The sequence below is a fragment of the Zalophus californianus genome, chromosome 11 (assembly GCF_009762305.2).
Source record: "Zalophus californianus isolate mZalCal1 chromosome 11, mZalCal1.pri.v2, whole genome shotgun sequence".
Classification (NCBI taxonomy): domain Eukaryota; kingdom Metazoa; phylum Chordata; class Mammalia; order Carnivora; family Otariidae; genus Zalophus; species Zalophus californianus.
In genome coordinates, this window is record NC_045605.1 from 14,671,112 (window position 1) to 14,693,393 (window position 22,282).

The 22,282-nt window shown below is 55.7% G+C and overlaps 1 protein-coding gene across 1 annotated transcript; it reads right to left on the reverse strand.

Moving 5' to 3' along the window:
- Positions 1-240: 240 nt before the first annotated feature.
- On the reverse strand, positions 241-20,468 carry SCN4B (sodium voltage-gated channel beta subunit 4). Its single transcript, XM_027581227.2, has 5 exons — positions 19,798-20,468; positions 11,447-11,619; positions 10,202-10,430; positions 7,361-7,490; positions 241-4,054 (listed from the first exon to the last, which is right to left on the reverse strand). The coding sequence occupies exons 1-5, from the start codon at positions 19,856-19,858 to the stop codon at positions 3,961-3,963; spliced, it is 687 nt and encodes a 228-aa protein (XP_027437028.1). The 5' UTR covers positions 19,859-20,468; the 3' UTR covers positions 241-3,960.
- Positions 20,469-22,282: the final 1,814 nt, after the last annotated feature.

Consider the following 22,282-nt stretch of genomic DNA (forward strand, 5'->3'; position numbering starts at 1 on the left):
AGGGCCCGCTTTCCAGCTTCTCCAGAGAAGGGGTCAGCGCTAATATACTTGAATACCTGGAAACATGCCACACATTCTTCGACGTTTTCCATGTGTGATCCTACCTAGGCAGGTGACATTTTAGAAAAGGAGACTGGGGCTCAGGGAAGTAAAGGCACTTGTCCCAGTTATAGCTGGCAAGTAATCAAACCGGAACCTAACTCCCAATAAGCCAAAGATGGAAAGCCCAAGCCATTTCTATTAAACATAATTTTTTATTTCATCCCAGGCAAAGCTAAATAAAATTCTACAATGCCAAACGTGTTATAAAGGCAAGATAGTTGATCACATCCATTCTGTGCTTGAACACAGGTCATTGCTGGGGGTGTGCATATCTGTGCCTCCCAGAGGCACCCATGGACCAGAGGCCTCCCAGCCCCATTGCTGCATTGTTTTGATCTATAGTTATATTAAAAAAAAAAAATGACTATGGGTATTGTCATCCAAGCCAGAGGAATAAACCATGCATAAGATAGTCAAAAGCTCTGAATATCAGGTGGGAGGTGGGAGGGGAGGGACTCCAACCTGGGACACAGTAAGGTGAAGCAAAGCTGTAGGGTTTTCTCGAGACATTCCCCTCCCGGCCCACCCCCACCAGCACTCCTGGTAGTTGTCCATCACAGTGGGAGGGAGTCATGGAGTCACGGAACCGAAGAGCATGGCTGTTCTTTCCCTCAGTCTCTTATCCTTTCTCGGGCTCCTGGTGTCCCAACAGGTATTGCTAAGGCCAGGGAAGATGGCTCCCCAAATGTGCCAAGTCTCCCCCATCTCAGGCACACATACCTCCATTCATCCCCGTTTCCATGCACAGCCCCCCAGGCCATAGGCACGCATCTCCACACGCACACCCCACCTGCCACCATCTCTGGGGCACGCTGTCACACCCCTCACTTCACCTCCTGGCTCTGGTCACCCAGCCAGGTAGGAAAAGCCTAAGCTCCATTGGCCCCTCTCCCAGACCACTCTAGCCTTACAGGTTCATTCTGATGGCCTTTTGCTCAATTCCTACCCAGGGAGAAACTCAAGGCCTGGGATGCTGAGGTCCCACTTCAAGGTCAAAGATGGGGGGCGGGGAAAGACTCTGTCTTTGGTCTCCCTGACTTTACTGTTAGCACAGCTGCATGCCTGCTGGGCTCCCAAGGTCAGTTCTGTAAATGGCTCTCTCTAGCCCACAAGCCCTTGAAACACCCTCACCAGCCCCTGGAGCTCTGCGCACACTGAGGCTCTTCCTAGGAAGATGGCTTTGCCCGAAGACATTCTATTGCAAATCCATGCCAGTGTTCCTCCGTGGGTATCACCCCAGCGCTGGGGAGAACAATTCTCTGTTGTGGGGATAAAACTGAGCATTCTTGAGCACTCACTAAATGTCCATAGGGCCCACAGGCATTGGGACCACCAAAAATGTCCCCCTACAGTCCCTATTATGCCACCTCTGTTGAAAACTCCCAAACAAAAGCCATGGATAAGAAGCTTTAAGCATCAGAGCCAAGGTTTCTAATATTACAAAGACGAAAATAATTCCAAGGGGGAGGAGTGGGAAGAGAGAGAGAGAGCAAGAGTGAGTGAGAAAGAGAGAGTGCATGCGTGCATGTGCATGTGTGTGAGTCTGTGTGTGCGTGTCTCCTAGGGATGGGACACAGAGGTGAGAACAGGGCAGACTTGGAACAACTCCTCCAATTATAATGCCTGGCCGCCTAGATCCCTTTCCAAGCCAAAAAGATTTTTTTAAACAAAAACTTGCCAAGCCCCACAACAATCCTGGGAGGTAGGTACGTATGATTACACCCACTTTAGAGATGGGAAAAGCTGAGCCTAGAGAAGATGTATGACCCACCTATCAGTCAACAGTAGACCCAGGAGTGGAGAGGGTGATGCTCTTCCCCCACGGCCCCCCTGCTCTGTACACCCTGGCCTCATCTGAAGAGAGTCAGAGGAGCCCAGGCGATTCAGCTCATTCAAATGTTAGCACTGGGGAAGGGGGAAGAAAGCAGTTTTCAGGAAGGTAGCCGCAAGAAGTTTTTCAAATGGCTGGTAGCTCCAGTCTGTCTGCTCCCAAACCGGGAAAATCTGCGCCTGAGCCTAAGGTTCTGGGAGGGACAAGGATGGGAGCCCTGGAGGCAGATCAGGGTGGGACCCTGCAAACCCATCAGGAGGCGTGAGGGCCTCAGCCAGGGACCTGCCGGAGCTGCTGGCCCTCAGTCTCCTCTACCTCCACCCTGCGGGAAGCCTGCAGCCACTTTTTGACAGGGAGAATCCTGAGGCAGTCCCCATAACCTCTGGGAAAGGGGGCTACTGCCCTCCCACCCGTCCCAGGCCCGGGGGCAGAGTGTCAGCGAGCGAGCCAGCAGGAGCAGATGGTGGGGGCCTCTGTTATCACCGCACGGCTCACTTCATCCCTCCCGCCGCCCCCCGCCCCGGGGACACCACCACCGCATTCCCTATCGGGGAGCCCGACAGCTCCAAGATTCCATCACTGTCCAGGGGGCCATGGGTGGCACCACCCCAGCTCCCTGGCCCCCGGCATGGCCTTGGGGGAAGGCAGGTTGGGGACCCCTCCGAGTGGCACACCAGGGCCGGCTGTCACACACAGGCTGGAGAGGGGACGGAGGGGATGAGCCAGGACACAAGGAGCTAAGGCACAGTCCAGCCCCACACACGGGGCGTGCAAACCCGTTCTCAGGAAAGCAAAGGAAGACTGAGCACCCTCTCCCTGCTCCTCCCCAACACTGGGGGTGGGGTGGGGGTGACACAGCTGAACAGGAAGCAGCCAGAAAACCCAAGGGCCCCCTCTTCTGAAGCAAGAGGATCCCTGAGGTGAAAGCAAGCCCTCGACCCCGGGTTGGAGGTGAACAACCCTGGGCCAGGGGAGAAGGTATGATGGATGAGCATGGGCACAGGAGGCATGAACCCAAGGGAGGGGAGGGTTTGAGGGTACAACACCTCAAGCAAGATGACCCCACCTGCTGCATCAGGGGAAGAGGCAAGCTCAGGAGTTTCCAGGGGTGGCAATGGGCCGGCCATGCCAAGGAAAAGGGGCAGCCAGCACTGGTGGGGCTGGGGTGGGCCTCCCAGGGGCCGAGAGGCCCTGGACATGGGCTCGCCCACCTCTGCGGTCCTGGTTCCCCAAGGAGAAATGCTAGGAAAGGCACAGGCAGTACCCCAGTGCTCCAGGAAGGCTGGAGGGTCCTCACAAGCCCCTCAGGAACTCAGAGATCAGAGGAGCAGGCTAGGGGGGCCGAGACCCCAAGACCAAGATAGCCAGCCCTAGTTGGGAGGGTTCACAGACTCCAAGCGGGGGGGGGGGGGGGTCTGGGGGTGGAGATGGGGTGGAGGCTGCCAGACAGCCTGTGGCAGGGGGGAGGGAAGCGCCTTCCTAGAGGGACCTGGGGGATCAGGTATCCAACAAAGCCTCTCACTATAGGCCCCCCTCCCCCCTCCAGCAGGCTCCCGCCCCAGATCCTGTACAGAGTCCTCTAGGCCACATCCACCACCAAAAGGGTCAGATCTCCACACTGTTATTCGCTGGCGTCCAGCTATTAGGGCAAGCCGTGCTGATCCCCTCAAGCCTCTCTTAAAAGAGAAATCTGGAGGAAAACCAAAGTATTGCTCATACAGGGTGAGGAGACTAAAGAAAACCCCAGGGACCCCCAGGTATCAGGGGACCCACCCTCCACACCACCCAGCCCTCCTTTCCTTTCCTGAACTCTCCACAGGCCCCCTCCCCTGGCCACCCCTCATCCCTGGGGAGCCTTGGCTGGGAGGGAGCGGGCAGGCTAGGCAGGACCCCAGTTTCTCCCCAGAAAGACTACAGTTGGAGCCAAGCAGCAGGTGTCTCAGGCACGTGGTTCACGGACGTGGCTCAAGCATCAGTTCTTCATCAGCAGGTGAGGCCCGAGCGGCTGCTTGGCCCCCAGGGGGGGCTCACACTTTGGTTGGTGGTTTCTCTTCTGCCTTAGAGCCAGGCAACCCATTCTCTGTGTTATCATTCCCTGAGGAACTCACGAGGCACTCCTTCCTGGAGAGGGAGAGAGGAGGAGAGGGGCCAGAGTAAGGGGTCGACTGTGGACAGGAGCCTGGGCCCCGGCGGCCAGGCCCGCGCCCTCTCCCAAAGGTGGCAAGAGGTCAAGTCACCCAACCTCTCTGGGCCTCGGCTTCCTCATCTGTAAAATAGATGTGACGATAACACCTTCTTCGTGCGGGTGCCGTGAGGCATCAGTGAGCACCTAGAGCAGTGCCTGGCACGCAGACAGGACACAAGACCCACCATCACCTAGTCGTCCCAGCGTGGCAGAAGGCAAGGGCACCAACCAGGGGCTAGTCGCAGGGATCAGTGCTCAGGGGAGGCGAAACCAGGTTAATTCCCAGGCTGTGCCAACCCAGGGGGAAGGGTGCGGGCAGCAGGTAGTATGTGCAAGGGCAAAGAGCTCCTCCCCCAGACCCCAGGAGGCCCCTCCTCTCTGAGCTGGCTGTGACAGGAGGGAGGAGAGTGCTCACGACAGAGGTTTTGGCAGCAAGGAAGGCAGGTGTGGGCAGGGTGTGGTGGGACGGGGGAGACAGCAGCAGGAAGGAGGGATGGTTACCTGGGAAGACACCCCCCGGGGAGGTTCACCACCCTGACTGCAGGGAGAGGGACATGCTCCGGAGTGAGTATGGCCCACCTCACCGCCAGCACCCACGCTGTGCAGGGCTCTCCGGGGCTACATCACTGTGAGCTTTCTGCTCGGGAAAGCTTCCGAGCCTGTTTCACGGCCGCTGTGGCTAAACTATCTCAGCCTCACCCTGGACTTGTGTAGCCGGCTTTGAGGCCTTCAGGAAGGACTTACTATTTTGTCCTCATCGATTTTGTCTTGCAAAATTTAGTCCACAGCTCCAGCCTTTGAGCTCCTCCGAGATCCCAATTTTGCTCTCCAACATAGTCACTAGGTTCCTGAAAACCTGATATCATTCCTGGCGTAATTCAAATCTTAATAACAATGAATAAGCAGAGCCCTGTGGCACACCACTAAAGACCTCTACTCAGATGGATCTACCTATTGATCGATCGATCAATCGATCGCCATACCTAAGGTATAGTCAACCCAGGCCCTGCGCTCACCAAGGCCAGACCCTTTCTTCCAAAGCCCTCTGATCATGCCAGGCCCTGAAAGCCCTCACGAGCTCCACCGCACCCAAGAAGAAAGCCAGTCTCAACCCGGACTCCCAGGTCCCCAGGGAGATTCCCCCCAATGCCCTCTGCAGGCCTGTTCTCTCCTTCCCCACCACTGCTCCCCCTACTCTCTCAACCAACAGAACGCCTTGTTCTCCAGACACATGTCTCTTCCTAGACTCTCTGCCTCTGCTCTCAGCAGTTCTGCAACGCCCTTCTCCTCACCCTCCCCAGGGCTTACATTAGATCCATCTTGCAAGGCCTACCACAAACGTCCTTTGGCCAAAAACCCTTCCCTAGCATTCCACCTTCTTCGGAACGCCTGGAGCGTTCTATTGCACCTCTTTGCTCGCACCCATCCTAGCTCTACCTTTTCTTACACTTATTTGCATACACACCCTGTCTTCTTTACTTAAGGGCAGAATCTCATTCCTTCCAGAATTTCCTACAGCACCTGGTATGGTGCCTTGCACACACTACCTCAAAAATAGCCATCAAATGAAAGAAGGAACGAATGAACTCTGGCTATACTCCCCAAATCAGTAGGATACGGTGAAAGTGGTTAAAGCTTTGAAGCCAAACCAGTCAGGATGCTAATCTCAGACCTATCACTTTCTAGCTGTGTGGCCCTGGGCAAGCCCCGTCACCACTCTGAGCCTCACCTTGCTCAACTGTAAAATAAAAATTGTGGCTATTATATAAACACCCGGCAGAGTACCTAACGCGTGGTAGGCATTCGATGAATGACAAGAGGTGTTATCATCTGTAACCATCTCCTGAGCCACCAGTGCCCTAGCAAGAAAACGCTGGGTCTGCCTTGTCCTTGATGAGCCATGGCGGCTCCCGAGGATCACTGTTTTCTTTTCTAGGTGCTTTTAAACCACAGGGTGAATAATCTGCTCTCCAATCTGCTAACCATCAATAGCAAAACTGGTTGTTAAAAAGAGAATCCGGTCTAACTCCCTGCCCCTGGCCCCTCTCAAAATCTCCAAAACCCTGACCACAGTGCAGGGAGACAATCCCAGAATCCTTCATCTCCGCCAATGCCTCCCACTTCTCCACCCCCTGGGCTGTCCCCTTAATGTCCCCCTGCTTTCGGCTTCCCTCCCCTCTTACCAGCACAATTTTTGTCCTTTCCAGCCTAATTCCCTCTTCTCAACAAAGCAGAATGATGGGAACAGAAACAGAGCAGCATCCCTTCCCCCTTGAACCTCCTTGCCGCTGTCCCCCTCTCGGCTCCAATGCCTCCTCTCATCTTTCCTGCTGATAATACAACTCCCAGGGGCGCCTGGGTGGCTCAGTCCGTTGAGCGTCTGCCTTCGGCTCGGGTGGAATGCAGACTGACCTGGGGTCCTGGGATCGAGCCCGAATTGAGTTCCCTGCCCAGCGGGGAGTCTGCTTCTCCCTCTCTCTGCCCTTCCCCCTACTCATACGTGCTCTCTCTCTCTCTCTCTCTCTCTCAAATAAATAAATAAAATCTTAAAAAAAAAAAAATACAACTTCCAAACACCTTTTTACATTCATTCCTGCTTCTCTGGAGCCTGACACAGTTCTGGCAATTCTGGGCCTGGAGCGAGTACTCTCTCTACCTCCCCATCTCCCCTCCCCTTCCCCTTAGAGCTGTCTATCTCAAACCTGAGCTGGCCCTGGGGCTTCTGGGGAGCCCCTATCCGCCTTTTTAGATTTTCTTTAGTTTCCCCTAGGTGAACCTCCAGAATCTCACAGTAAGACTCCCATCTCTCCAGAAGGGTCTTCCCATTTTAGAGTTTCTGTACATGGAATCTTGTCTTTTCTATGATGAAAAAAAACAAGCCATCTAAATCCCTTGGTAGGACTTAGGTTGGGGAGGTACAAATGGAAAGAGAGAAGCTAATGGGATGGATGAGGAAGCCGGATAAGGAAGAGCAAGTTCATATACTCAGGGAACTCGGTGTGCTCAATAAATATGTACTGGGAGGGAGAGGAAGAAGGACTGGAAGACAGAGCCCCTCGGGCTGTTTCCTAAGAGCAGTAGGAGTGGGAAGAGAGGATGGGATGAGGGGACAGATGGGAGGATGAAGGCGGATGGGGGCAGACGACGGTGGAATGAGATGATGCTGGGAGTACCCACAACACGAGACGGGGGTGGGTGGTGGGCCGGTGGGAGGGCGGGAGCGTGCAATGGAGTCAACTCACTTCTTCTCCTGAGTCTTCTTGATGATGAAGGCAATGAACTTCTTGACCAGCAGGATGAGGATGAGGAGCCCGATGACCCCACCCACGACTCCCAGGATGATGAGGGTCACCGTGTTGTCCACTTCTTCCACTGTATGGCCAGAGCAGGGAGAGAAGGGGGTGGGCGAGGGGAGCAGGAGATGCCTGGAGCCCAGCACAATGGCAGCCCGATGGCTACAGCCCTCCAACCCTGGCATCTGGGACGTGCCCACTCCCACCCAGCCCCCCGGCCCTCCCCAGGCCTTGCAGCAGGAAGCGGAAGCTGAAACATGGCGTCTACCAGGCTAAGGCACAACACAAAGAGTTCCTTCCCCCCCACCCCCTCCACACACATACCCTCCCACGGACACACAGTTCTGGAATAATTCAGACTCAGGGCCCTTAACAGTTTGACTTGGCCCCCCAAACTGCCACATTAAAAATTTCATTGCCTCTCGGGGTGCCTGGGTGGTTCAGTCGTTGGGCGTCTACCTTCGGCTCAGGTCATGATCCCAGGGTCCTGGGATCGAGCCCTGCATCGGGCTCCCTGCTCGGCGGGAAGCCTGCTTCTCCCTCTCCCGCTCCCCCTGCTTGTGTTCCCTCTCTCACAATGTCTCTCTCTCTCTGTCAAATAAATGAATAAAATCTTAAAAAAAAATTAAAAAGCTTTCAAACTTAAAAATGATGGAAAATGCTTTACAAAAAATTTCATTGCCTCTTTCTGGGCCTCCTTTGTCCACGCAGGAAAAATCAAGAATCTCCCTATAACAACTTTTATGTGGCAGGAAAACTTTGGAGCCAGGGCGTCTGGGTTTTAACTACAGGATCTCAGAGGTCACTAATGGGCTGGTAACCTTGAACTGGCCACTTAAACCTTTTCCCTCGGTTTCCTCATCAGAAAACTGAACTCCTAACTTCCAGAACCTGCTCCACTTACCATCTCCCCACCTCTGTTGAGAAAACTCCATCCTTCCAGCTGTTCTGACCAAAATCCTTAGAGTCATCCTTGACCCCTTCCTTCTCCAAACCCCACTTTCAATCCACCTGAGAATCCTAATGGCCCTAACTTAAAAACTCCAGAATTTGATCTCTCAGTACCACACTGGCTCAAGACATCCCGGCCTGGATGTTTGTAGGAGCCTCCTAACTGGACTCCTCACTTCATAGTCTATTCTTGGCCCCGCAGAGAGCCTCTTCTGGGTTAACTCTTCTGCTCAGAGCTCTTCAGTGGCTCCCATCTACTTAGGCTAACAAGGCCCCACACAACACGGCTTAACCTGACTCATTTCTTGCTATTCGCCCGGCTCCAGCCACACTGGCCTCACTGATGTTCAAGTATCTGCCTCAGGGCCTTTGCACTTGCTATTCCCTCTGCCTGGACTATCTACCCAAAGACATCTTCATTGCTCCCTCAAATGTCCTTATTCTAGGTCACCTTTTCAGTGAGGCCTTCCTAGTGACACTGTTAGCACCCCCTCTCTCCCTCCGCATTTTGCTTTTTCCCTACAACACCAGCCATGTTCTCTTACACAACATCATTTTCTTCTTTGTTTTGTTTACTGCATATCTCCCCTGATGAGAAGGAAATCTCCGTAAGGGCAGGAATTTGTCTACCTTGTTCATGCACCTAGTAGGTGCCATATAAGTAGGTGCTCAACAAGTATTTGTTGACGAGATGAATGAAGGAATCTATAAAAATGGAGAAAAGATCCCTTCAAAGGGACGTGTGAGGGACAAAGGTGCGAAGGTAAGGTACAGCGCCTAACTCAGTGCTTGGCACCCCAAAATGCTCCATAAATGTTGGTTCCTTTCCCCTCCTCTTCCCTCCTGCAAAGGCTGGGCACAAAGTGAGACGACATCCAGACAGAGAGGAAGAGGTGACGCCATACACAGCCTAGACTCAGACGGCTCCAGGCCCAGAGCGAGCTGCCTGGGTGGCCTACGGCTCCACCCTCGGCACAGCGAACAGTGAACTCACGGGCGTCTCTCTCTCGCCAAGGACCCCACTTCATCCAGGAGAGCAATGAGCCCCCAGGCACCCAAGAAATGCAGCACAAGCAGGACCCTAGAGCAGGTCCTTCCTTTTTTCTCTACTTCTATGCCTCCTTAGCCTTCCAGGCTCCCCGTCCAGGAAGCCCAGCATAACACCTCCAGCCTCTTCTCTAACCACCTCTAGTGTTGGGGGTCATGTGACCACCTGGCTGCTCCCCACAGGCTTCTTCACTGCTCCCCTGTCCTACCTGTGGCCGATGACAATCCCCAGCTGGGGTTGAAGCTCCAGAGGGGAGCAGCCACTCTTACCAATCTCAGTTGCCTGTGGCTCTACATCTCTGTCCCTCTGTCAGTCCTCTATTTACCTGTCTTCTGCCCTACCCTGGACTGTAAATCCCTCAAGGAAGAACACTGGGGATCATTCATGTCACTTTTGGTGTGATGCCTGGCATTCGATCAACAGTTGCGAGGGGGATACACAAGATTAGTAATCATCCGCACACACAGAGAACTTGCCCACCACGAACCATCCTATGTCCCGTCCCTACTTCTCGCGAGCACCCTAGGATGATGCAGATTTTGCAGATGAGGAAAACCAGGCTCAGAGGGGCTAAGTGTGTATCATAAGCTATTCAGTGGCAGAACACGTATTGGAGCTACATTATCCGAGCTTCCAGATGTGACTCCAGTAACTTTTGAAAGCATAAAGCAAAAGAAAACACCCATGTGGTCCATTTTGCCATTGGGATGAAATGTCATTTGACCCCACTGAGTGGGGTACCCCGCCGTGCTTCCCACTCCACTGCCCTCGTCCCAGCCCCCACTGCTTACATTTATCGACGACTTGGAGGAAGATGGTGGCCTGGTGCTGAAAATTATTCTCCTTGGGGTTCTGCACATGACAGGTGTATTTGCCTGTGTCGCTGAATTCCAGGTTCCTCAGTAGAATGGAAATGTTATTCATCTTCTCCTTAGTGGAGCCCTCCAGAGTGATGCGATCATCATTTTTGAACTTCACCTTAGGGTCAGACTTTTCATTCTTCACCGTCCCGTCTATGAGCTATGGGGGGAAGGGGATGTGGAAGAGGTGGCCAAGAAAGAATCAGCATCCTCAAGGGTCACGGCATCACTCCAGCCCAGTCCTTGGGTGCCTCCCCGTCCAGGTCCAGAGAGAGCCTACCGCCAGAGGTACTCCCCCCACCTGGTTTCCTTCCAGTGCCGATAGCACTGCCTGTCTAACCTGAATTTCGCTTGCTTCAAGCTAAACCCATTTTCTGTCATTAAAATCTCCCTGGAACATAGCACAGCTTTTATCTTTTTCCTCATAAAAGCCTTTCACATCATGGCTCCAGCAATTATCACTCTCATTTCCCTCTGTCACCACCACCACCACCACCCACAGCCTTTGCTGACAACTTGTCCCCTGTCCATCTGAATTCTGGCCCTCCATAAAGACCTGGATCCATCCTACAGCACTGTCCACCGACGGCCCTGAGCCCAGTGTTTAGTCACATCCAGAGTCGGTCTCTTGTGGCTTCCTTATGTACACTTCGGGTCCCCTACGAGACTGCACAGTGAGTACTCACTGAACACCTGTCGACTGGTGCATCCCCACCTCCAACCCACAGCCCAGCCGAAGCTCCTGCAGAAGAGCTTTCTCTTCCCCAGCTTCCTCTCCCTTCTTGCTAGGGCCAGGTCCCCAGCCCTCCTCCCGTTTGAACTCTTCCCATTTCTTTTCTCCAAGCCTTCCAAGGGTCTTTCACTCTCCTGTTTTTTAAATTAAATTATTTTTACACAAGCAATCCAAGTTCAGGCATTTCTTCAGACCAGACGAAGAACTCTAGCCAAGAACTCCAACAAGCCCCAAATTCTGGCAATACCATCTAAGCATCCCTCCCACTTAGATCCTTCTGGACAGGCTCTGGAAAGAATGCTAGGAGAAAGGATAACAAACGGTGGATTCCGGGGACCATCACAGTGAGGTCAGTCCAGAAGGGACCAGAGCAGGGGAACGGGAGGCAGGGGCAAGGTGCTAGGGAGAGTCTGAGCTGTCCTGTCCCTTCCCCCACTACTTACAGTCCTGAAGGTATCACTGGTGTTGTAGGACCACCAGAAGTGGAGGTCTTGGAAGCCAAAGCAGCTGGAGAAGGTGCAGGGCAGCAGGATCTCCGTGCCATTGACAGCATAGATGGTGGTGGCCTTTCCCACAGACACCTCCAGCGACAGGGACACCGGGAGCAGGAAGAGACCTGTGTGACAGTCGCCACCTCCCTTAAGAAAACCCCACCGGAATCTCCAGCCTGGAGCTCTGGAAGAGGACACTCGGGCAGGGAGGAGTGGTGGCCAGGCAGGGAGGTCGCTGTCACCCTGTGTATCAACTTCGAGAGGACGGTTCTCTCCAAAGAACACTGCCTGAGCCACCCGCCCCAACTGATTTCTCCCCTTGGCCTGGGCCAGGGAGCTGCCCGTGTGGCACTCGGAATGACCACCAGAGGTCAGCCCAACCCAGGAAAACGAGGCCCTTGCCGCCAGGCCGCGCCCCTACCCCGCGGGCTCAGTCCCCGCAAGTGCCATCCCGCACCACCCCAAGTGCCGGACGGGCTCTGCCTGTTTGCAGTGGGAGTTTCCCTTAGGACGGTGCGCGGCCCCCCGGTACATTTCCCGGATTGGGGGTGGGGTGGGATGGGGACGGGGAGGCTGGAGCCAGGTCCCTCGCGGTGAAGAGAAAATGGGCAAACGCAGCCCGCCACACTGCACCGCGGCCTCCCACCCGCCCCAAGGGGCGGAGAGGCGGAGGGCCACCTCCCGCCCAGCCGTGCCTGGCCGGCCGGGTCCCACGCCCTCTGGCCACCGCCCGCGACCCGGGGACCAGGAGGGAGCCCAGGCCGGGATGGGACGGGGCGGCACCGGGCGGCGGCGAGCGCGATCGTAGGAGAGAAAGTGGGAGGGAGGGCGGGAGACACCGGCGGAGGCCGATTCTCGACCACAGGGACGCCCGAGAGCAGCGGCAGCAGGGAGAGGGCGCAGGACCGCTGGCCCCTCCCGGCCCGCGCCCACACCCCGCAGCCACCTCTCCGGCCCACGTCCTGGGAACGTTCCTCGAGCGCCCTCCGCCCCCCTCCCCAGCTCTTCCCCTTCCCTACCCGCACCCCCACCCCACCACTGCCCTCGCACCCACTCCCCAGAACGTCATTACCACCCCCACCGCTTGGGCGAGTGGAAACCATCAGTCTCCACTCCTGGCCTCTGGGACACACACCACCCCCCCACCCCCACCCCCACCCCCCCACCCCCCCCGCCCCCCCCCACCCCCCCACCCCCCCCCCCCCCCCCCCCCCCCCCCCCCCCCCCCCCCCCCCCCGCCTTCATGAATCTTTGTAAGGGGCCCTGGCCCTCCTCCTGTCCTACAGAGTCCTGGAGGAGACCCCAATGTACCTCACCGTCGAGGGCAGGAGGGGCCTCAGAATAAGATGCCCAGGTGATGTCCTTGCCCTGAGGTGAAAGGGGCACCTGAGGTCTCAGAGAGAGTCCTACTCAGGTTCCCAGTGAAGCCCTTACTGAGCCCACTTGCCGCGGGCTGCAAGTGGGTAATCCCATTTCATTCCCACCCCACACCCGTAAGATGGGTATTAGCAATCCTACATTTTACAGATGGGAAACGTGAGGCTCGGAAGAGCAAAATGCCTTGCCCAAAGTTGTACAACTTCTAGGGGTTCTTGAAATCCGAACCCAGGTCTGACTCAAGAGCTGGTGGGCAGTTGAGAACAGCCACGTGGCTGCACTAATTCCTGTCCCAAAGTTTCCCTGATGTTTCCTCCCAGACTGCACCTGCTCTGAGCTACTTGCACCTCCAGCCAGGCGTTCCCAGAATGCCAGTGCTAGAGGCCCCAGACTGATGCCCACGGTACAGACAGGGCTACAAGGACTCACTTGTGCCGACTGGGTGTGCTGGCCGGGCCCCCCGAAGCCCCCCTCTCAGCCCAGGGCCGCTCTCGGCTCTGCAGGCAGTCCCCAGAATTGGTGTTGTTCCCAAGACAGCCAGGGTCATCTTTGTTTTAAAGGTCAACAACCTTGCTCTTTCTCCCATCCTCACCCCCAAGGAAGGACCTCTTTTGTCTACCTTGATCCCTTCATGGCCCCTAACCAGTTTCCTCTTGCTTTGCTCCCCTAAGCAGTGCTTTTTAAATGACAGAGAAGGCTCTGAGGAGAGCTGGCTGCCCTGCTTCCTGCCCTCGGGGCTCCCCTCAGCTTCTTCACATCACCCTAGCTTCTGAAGGCAAAGTGGAGCGCTCTTACCTCGAAAAGTCAGAAAGAACACCCAGTGTTCCGGTGACCCATCACGACCCCTGCCACCGGCCATAATAGCTGATAGGCCCATTTGATCCTCACCCCCATCCTCTGAGTGACATACTATTATAGGTCCCTATTGCAGATGAGACAACAGAGCACAGAGAGGTTAAGTGACTTGCCTAAGGTCAACAAGAAACATTTCTAGCATTCCAAAGCCCCAAAGCAAAAAAAATCCTCTCTTACATCCTAGTATAGCAGGACTTGCCCACCAAGGTTCCCATCAGGGCTGAGAAGTTAGCCCTCACTCTCTGATGGGCTCTTAGGTGCCAGGAAATGTTCTAGAGCAGTGGCATTCCAATTTGAGAGACCATCAGATTCACCTGGAGGGCAACAGACAGCTTGGCCCTACCTCTAGAATTTCTGATTCAGTAGGTCTAGAGCCTGGGAACTCGCATTTCTAAAGGTTGCCAGGGAATGCTGGGGTCAGGGGCAACACTCTGAGGACCACTGCGCTAGACGGTTTACACATATGAACGCCAACTTTTATTAGAACACCAAGAGGTAGGCGTAAATTTTTCTCATCTTACAATGATGAAATTGAGGCTCCGAGAGGTTAAGTAACTCACCCAGGGCCACAGAGTAAATGGTGAAGCTGGGACTGAGCACTTCCTCTAAGAGAGGACAGGTATTTTATATACACTGTCTCAATCCTCATACTAATCCTGTGAGGTGGTTATTATTTTTATCCTCAATGTACAAAATGAAGAAAGACGCTCAGAGAAATTAACTTGCTCAAGGCCACACACCCCCAGTGAGTGGAATAAGTCGCATTTGCACTGTCGAGGCTAGCTCTGCCTAGCACTCCTGGCTTGCCTTTTACCTCTGCTCCTGTCCTGCAGCACACCTCCCCCAGAGGTCTAGGGACAGGGGCCAGACAGGAGAGTCCACCCTCCAGCCTAGATGATGTAGGAGACCCCGGCTCTGCTTCCCACCCTCATTGTTCCTCCAAACTAAGGAACAGAGTACGGAGCTATAACAGGAAAGGCCCCAGGAGAAGCTTCCTGATAACCACAGGCCTCCCTCGGGGGCCCAAGCTCCAAGGAGCACCATAGCTCCAGCCTCTGGCACTCACTGGTGCCCCTTGCCCAGAAACCTGGCTCTTGGGGCAGATTGGGGAACTCAAGTCAGGGGTCAAATCACCTCCCTGACCCTAGCTAGAAAGGGATATCCAAGAGCACCAAAGAGACACACCAAAAGTAAAATCTTTCAAACTGCTTTAAATAGGTAGAAGCAAAAAAAGAGCAAAAGAACAGTCCAGAACAGAGGACAGACTACTTCTTTAAGGTCCAGCTCATGACAATGCACATTTCTCCTGATTAGTGTGTGCCTGTGTGGATGACTTAACTAGTACACTCAGGACTCCCACAGTGAAACACCACCAATTCTCACCATAGCCTGGAGGGGACAAAGGAAAGGCACAGAGGCGGTCACGGAAAAGTCCAGAGCCCTGCCCAAGTTAAGGCATCAGAGAGGGCGGGCAAGCCCGGCCTCCGCACTGCACATCCTCCCAGCAATCTGGAAGCCTTGTCCACGATGTCTGAGAGGCTTGGGCAGAGGAAAGCCCCGGGGGACCTGTTTCCCATGCTCTCTCATCTGTGAGACTGTGCTAGGGGGAGAGGAGGGAGCAAGGGCAGGTGTTGATCCACTAAAGGCCCCCAGAGGAGAGCTTCAAAAGGATGGCCAGGCCAGAAGCAGGCTGGTCAGCAGGTGCAAGGTAGGCCCCCCGCTCTGCCTGCTGAACTTGGGAAAGTCAGGGATGCCACATCCTGCCCGAATGCCCCCAAAACTAGGATGGTTGTCTTTCCTATCTCCTGAGCTTGGTATAAAGCCAAAACACAAGCTTACAAAACACAAGAGGGGCTTCAGTGAGCCCATCGCTCTGACCGAGGCACCCTGCAGGTAGAGGAGGATGGTGTTTGGAAGGAGGGAAGGGGATAGGTCTGGCCTTCATCACAGGTCTGGAAGTAACCAGGGCACCCCTTGCTTAATGACCAGTGTCAGCTGAGAATGTCTCGGGCCATTCACACATTTTGTACTCCCACCCTGTACCGCCTCATGGAGGTCTTTCTTCCCACGCCGTTTCCCTGGAGTGAAGAAGCTGCTTAGAATTTCAACTGTTTAGAATTTCAGTGAGTGCACATGTGTATCTGGGATTAGGGGCCTCTTTCTGGCATCATGGGATTGATGAACAAGTCCCCATGAATCCTGTGGAATTCCACTCTGAGCCCCAGAGCTTTGCCTTGGCTCACTGAAAGGCCCTAACCAGCTAGCTGGCAACTCTCTGAAGCCTTCGCCCCCCCTCCCATCCTCCCTTCAGGGGTTTGTCTGAGGACTGACTCGGCACTCCCAAGTTTTACTAAAGTAATAAAAGTACTCAGCATGTGCAAATCCTATTATTAAATATTCACACCAGCCAGAATCTTCGGGACCCAGCAGACATTCCAAGGCAAATGCCGAGGCAGGAAATGGTCTGCCACCTTTTCCCACATCCCAGGATCAGTCTCACACACACACACACACACACACACACACACACACACACACTGAGGGGAGGGAGGAAAGAGGGGCAAGGTGGCCCGGACTCTAAGTTCGGGACCCAGCAGACATTCCAAGGCAAATGCCGAGGCAGGAAATGGTCTGCCACCTTTTCCCACATCCCAGGATCAGTCTCACACACACACACACACACACACACACACACACACACACACACACACACACACACACACACACACACACACACACACACACACACACACACACACACACACACACACACACACACACACACACACACACACTGAGGGGAGGGAGGAAAGAGGGGCAAGGTGGCCCGGACTCTAAGTTTAGCTCCAAGGGCTTGCCTGGCATGGCAGGCGGAAACAGGCTGACTGTAATAAGGAAGCTGATACTCTCTGGCCCCAGGGGAGTCAGACAGGCTCAAAGTTAGAGCTGAGAGGCAGAAAGTGGGCCGAGGCAGCGGGACAAGACCCCTCCTGGGGTGCAGGCTCTGGGGGCTGTGGGAGGCAGGGCTGGGCCAGCCAAGGCCCCTGGGCCCAGAGACAAAGGAAAGATTTCAGCTCCCTCTCCCTAGGCAACCTGCTTACTTCCCGCCCACCCCCAGGAGCTTTGCTGAGACGGAAGCGTGCCCCTGAGAGACTACCGAATGCTCAACAAAACCAGCTTTGCCAACAAGCCCAAACAGTGTGCCTGGCCCTGCTCTTGCAAGCCACAGAATGGGTGCGTTGCTTTACGCAGGGATCCCCACACTCAGCAAGAGGGCGAGGTGGAAGAATCTGTGCCCAGGGGGTCCACCTTTCACACAGATCCCAGCAGGGGGCGGACAGGCAGAAGGGCTTTGGGATACCCCACAGGCCAACATCTCCAGAAAAAAAAAACAATCACGGGGCCAGATTCAAACATGGGGCATCCCCCCCCCAGGTTTCCCCTTTCCTGCGCTCTTCTTCGTGAACTCCTGACCTCCCCTTTCCTTTCCTTTTCTCTGAGCCAGTCTGAGCACTCTCTCCTTAATTGTGTTCTCATTAGACAAGCCCTTAATAAATACATACCAAGGGAAAGAGGGTTGCCCAACATGGTGCCCTCACAAGTGATAATTAAACACAGATCACAGCAATTAAGCAAATCAGGGAACAAGGAAGGGGTGGGCAGGACAGATATATTACCGGTTACAAGCTCAGGAAGGGACTGGCACCCACAGAAACCTCAGCTGCAATAATGCAACCTTGGAAACTCTTCTCCACTGAAGAGAGGGTATCTTGGGAGGTTAGGAGAAATCTGTAGTCTCAGTCTGTTAGACTGAGTTTGACATGAGGCCAAGGGACTGGGGGGTGGAGGACCCCTAGAAGCCTACTGCTCTGTACCCAGTCTCCACATTTGTCTGGGCCCCCAAGCCTCTATACCTGCATGCCTCACCCCTCCCTCTGCTCATCTGCACAATCCTGCTAACCTTCCCTCTCAGCCAACTTTAGTCAACTGGGAGGCAAGTCAGCCTGACAGAGCCCAGGAGACCTGGATTCTGTCCCACTTGACCATCGATTGGCCATGTTGGGCGAGTCAGCTTCCCTCTCTGGACCCTGGTTCCTCATCCTTCGGGGAGCTCTGTGATATGGTTTCCAGACTTCCTGCCAGCTCTGATGCTACCAGGGAGCTTCTCCAGTTGACTGACCAGTCGCCTCTGCATCTCCCCAACCGGACTGAGAGCAAGGATGGCATCTGTGTCCCAAGCTCAAAGCAATGCCCCCTGCACGGGCTCAGCAATGGCCACCTGGGCAAGGTCCAAAGAGGGCCCCTGGTGGTATTCCCTCTGCAAACCAGAGGGGTAGGGAGCAGTGTAGGCAGGACCAGTTCTGGGGCCTGCAAGTCTCCCACCTAGAAATCTGCTCTTTCCTGGGCTCCCAGAGGGTAGCTCAGGGACTTGTCCAAACCTGCTCCAATGGACTCCTGCTCCTACCCCGTCTATCCAGCTGAACAGTCCTTGAAGGAGGTGGGGGATCCCCCCTGGAGAAAAGTACCGAGACTCTGCCCACAGTCCTCCCCCAGTGTATAGTGTGGTTTCCCACTGTGGTTCTGTGAATATTCTAATGGCCCAGGCACTGGCATCCCACCACCCAACTGGGCAGTAGGCAGAAGGGAAGTCAGAGGTGTTGATAAGTGGGCCGGATTAATGACTGCATGCATGTGAAGTCCCCAGTGAGCCCTACCCAAGCCATGGTTACAGTGGGAACCTGAGCTGATCAGAGATGGGACGGGGGGAGCGGGCATGCAGCGGTACTCTGCCCGCCCCCGTGAAGAGGCACCTTAGACCTCAAGGAGGCACCAGCCTCATGAGGTCACTGTGAAACGAGCACACCTCTGTGCCAAAAGGACAGGAGAAAACACCAGTGTCCCCTCTCTAGCTGTGGGCATGTAACTAAATCAGTGGCTCCTGAGTGAGAGAAACACTCTATCCCCCTCCACTACCATGTGCCCAACGTGGCGGGTCTGCATACAATTTATTTACATCTGCAGAAACAGCAGCCACTGCCCTTATAAGCTCCGTCTCCCTGTTTGCAGCCTACAAATGCCTACATCATGTGCCCAGCCGGATGAGGGGAGCTGCCAAAAGCCAAATCTGACAAATATAAACAGGAAGACATGCAGGTGCCGAGATGGAGTCAGCTTACATTGAAATCCAGCTACGGTTTATGAGATTATATTCTGGACTAATATTATTCTCTAATCTCTTGGAGCTCGTCACTCAAAACCATCATGTACATATTAATAGATATTAAGACTCTGTTCCTTCTGTGGCCTCTGGATATATCTCCTCAGTCTTCATATTCATCCCAAAAATGAAGAGCTGAGAGCAAGTTAAACAGGGCCTCCCTGTGGAACCTCTTTGTAAGAAGAGAGACAAGATCCTTTCCAAAAGGGGGCTTGAGCGATCCTCCAAGTGCCTCCAACCCTCTCCAGTCCTTGGTGTGGAGCCTCAGGGAAGACAGTGGGCACTGGAGGAGATAGAGGGCAGAGGAGACAAACAGAAAAAGGGCCCAGGAGGAAGGGGAAGCCCCCTCCATCCCCCCTCCGCGCACCCCTCCCCACCCCCTCCAATTGGTGCACGCCCGATGCCTGGGCAACAAGCATCCAAGTTGGAAACAGCTCTGGGCTGGGGTTAGAAACCACCGTCCCAACACTCGTACGTGCGACCCCCTGGCGTCCCCTCCACCCAGGGCACAGACACCCTCCCCCAACATGCCTAAACCTCAGAACCCGGGAGACCCGTGCTGCAGCCCCGAGAGGCAGCTCCAGGAACCTGGAGCTGAAGGCGCCCGAGACAGCGAAGAACTAATCACGGGGCTGCCTCCGCTGGGGCCGGGGACGCGCGCGGTCCCCAGGGAGCACCGCCGTCCGAGCCGGGCGGCGGGCAAGAAACTGGTGGCCGCGGTGCTCGTTCGGCACCATGCCGCACTCCAAAGCCCACCGGGTCCGAGGCACCTCTCTTCTAAGTGTCCCCTCCCCGGACGGGGGCGGGGGAGGGTGGAGAAAGAGGAGAAGGGGTCAAGCCGGGGCTGCCTTACCCAAAAGCCCGGTGCCCAGCCATCTCGCCCGGGCTGCGCCTCGGCCCGCGGCCCCGGGCATGGTCGCGTTGTCTCCGGAGCGCGCCAGGGGCGCGCGGATGGGGTACGGGGCGCAGCGGCTGGCAGCCCGCGGTCTGCAGTGGGCGGCGAAGCCGCGGGGAGCTCTGCGCCGCGGGTCGGGGCTCGGGAAAGTTAGCGGGGAGAGCGCAAGAGCCGGGGGAGGGAGGGAGAGGTGGAGCCGGCTGCGGGAGCGGCGGTGGAGGGCACCGGCCGGAGAAGGAGGAGCGAGTGGAGGACGACGGCGACGGGCAGGAGCACCGGAGAGCGAGCGCAGAGGAGAGCGGCGCTGCGCCTCTGCTCTGGAAGCGCTCCAGCCGCAGGAGGGGCGGGGGCCGCCGCGGAGCCCGGGGCGCCCCCGCCCGCTGCGCACCCTGCCCTGCGCGCCCCGCCTCGCGGCCCCCGGGAGCCCCGGGAGCAGGCCGGGCACCCCACTCCCTGGCCAGCTCGGGCTGGGCGGCTGCGGCTTGGCACTGCAGGGCCACCCGCAGCTGCCCGCAGCATCCCAGGCGCTGAGCTGCCAATTTGGAGGATAGTTTCGGGAGGAGTAGATGCTCTTCGGGTGTTGGAAGGCTGTGTTGTTCTGCTTTGGGGACCACGAGGGGGGTAGCGACTCCCTCTCCCGGGGCCGCAAAGGGACCACTCGAACGTCCGCGGCTGGCCGCGCTGCAGCGGGTGAGAGGGTGCGGGCTTGCCCACTGCGGACACCCCCCCCCCCACACACACACACACAGCCCGCGCCTGCGGCCCGCTGCCTTCGCCCCCGCGGCTCGGGGCTCCGGGAACAGAGCTTCCAGTTGCAAACTGCCCCCGCCCACCGCCCGCCAACCTCTCCCATTTCTTCGTGGACTCCTTGGAAATCGTGATGCTCCCAGCTAGGGAATCAGGCCAGACACTCCCTATCTGCGTCCCGCTACACCCTCCCGCCGCACCCCTACTTCTCATTTCTCCCACCTAGGCTGTGCCCCCTAGACCCTGCCCTTTCACCCTCCTCCAAGAGATTCCCTGGGCCTCCCTTTTGGGTTGGGGGGTGAAGGAGCCCAGGGCAGGCCTCCCTGCTTGGGGTTTACAGCCAGGTCTGAGGGCGGCAGTGAGACTGCTAACCAGCAATCCTTATCTAACCTTGAGGGGAAAGTGAGAAGTGCTATTTGGGGTGGTTTGGTAGCAAATGTCTGCTATCCTCCCTCTATCCTCCTCAGCAGCCCCTTGCCAACCATCCAGACCCCCCCCCCCCCCCCCGTCACAGATCCTGTCTGCCTCCCTGGTCCTCCACCCCTTGGATGTCTGGAGGCTGGTTCAAACTCGAAAACCTCTCCCACTTCATGGCCTGACCCCTGCTACAGCCCCACCAATGTCTCACCAGCGCCCCCGCCTTCTTAACCTGGGGCCCCTGGTGGGCTTCAAAGAGGTCAACCCTGAGGATGGCTGGGCAATGCTGAATGTCTGTTTTTGCAGAAGAGAGGCCCATTGACGTTCCTGCGTGTAGCTGTGACAATGTTGCAGTAGCTCTGGGGTTAGGCGCTGGGGAGGCGAATCCCAGCTCCAGCATCTATTGCTGCACGACCTTGAGCAAGTTATGCAATCTTCTGCAGAAGCCTCATCTGTACTCTGGTGAAAGGAATGATACTTACCTCGTGAGATTGTTAAGAACAATGCCACACTTAGGCTGGACACAGGGAGGGGCCCTGGGCTCCTGAGCTTTCAAGGCCTCCCTCTGGCCCTCCTCTGGCAATAATCTACCCCCTGGAAAAGGGGGTCCCATGGGGCAGAAAGGGAGGGTGGTCCATGCACCTCCCTCTTCTAGACCAGCCTCTGGGGATCCAGGACCCTGGAGTTCCCTGCTCAGATGACTCAACCCTGAGCCAGCCTCTTCCCCAGGCCCCTCCTCCCAAGAGCCTGCCCAACGTGCACCCAGGCAGTGGGCAAGGTGCAGCTTTTTGCAGGGGCTGGGGAGTGGCTAGAAGTTGACACGCAGGTGGACCGTTCTCAGGCTTGCATGAGCGTGGGCCAGAGAGTGCTTTTTGGACCTGGTCTTCAAATTAAGGTCAAGGAAAAGTAACCAAGTCAGAGGATAATAGATAAACTTTAACACTGTTATCTTTTTTTTTAATGTTAGATAATACTTTGTTATCTTGACTTATGACTTATATTTAGGCACATGGGTAATTTCCATTTGTACACTTTCTCCAGGCCTCACAAGCTTCAGAAGTGGACCCGGCTATGAAGACCGAATGAGATATCATTGCATGTAAAAATGCTTAGCAGAGTGCTAGACAGAGAGTAAGCCCGCGGTCCATTTTAGTTCTTATTCTCAAAGAGGTCTGTGGCCAAAAAAAAAAAAACGCTAAATCTCTTCCCATCTCCAGGCCCGCCCTCTCCTTCCCCCAGGAGGTCCTGGACACTAGATCAGCAGGGCCAGGCATCCACG

Coding starts and splice junctions, on each gene's coding strand:
- SCN4B (XM_027581227.2), bottom strand. CDS start 19,858: ATGCCCGGGGCCGCGGGCCGAGGCGCAGCCCGGGCGAGATGGCTGGGC. Junction 11,620..19,797: donor GCTGGGCACCGGGCTTTTGG/GTAAGGCAGCCC, acceptor ACTGTCACACAG/GTCTCTTCCTGCTCCCGGTG. Junction 10,431..11,446: donor CCAGTGATACCTTCAGGACT/GTAAGTAGTGGG, acceptor TTCCCCCCATAG/CTCATAGACGGGACGGTGAA.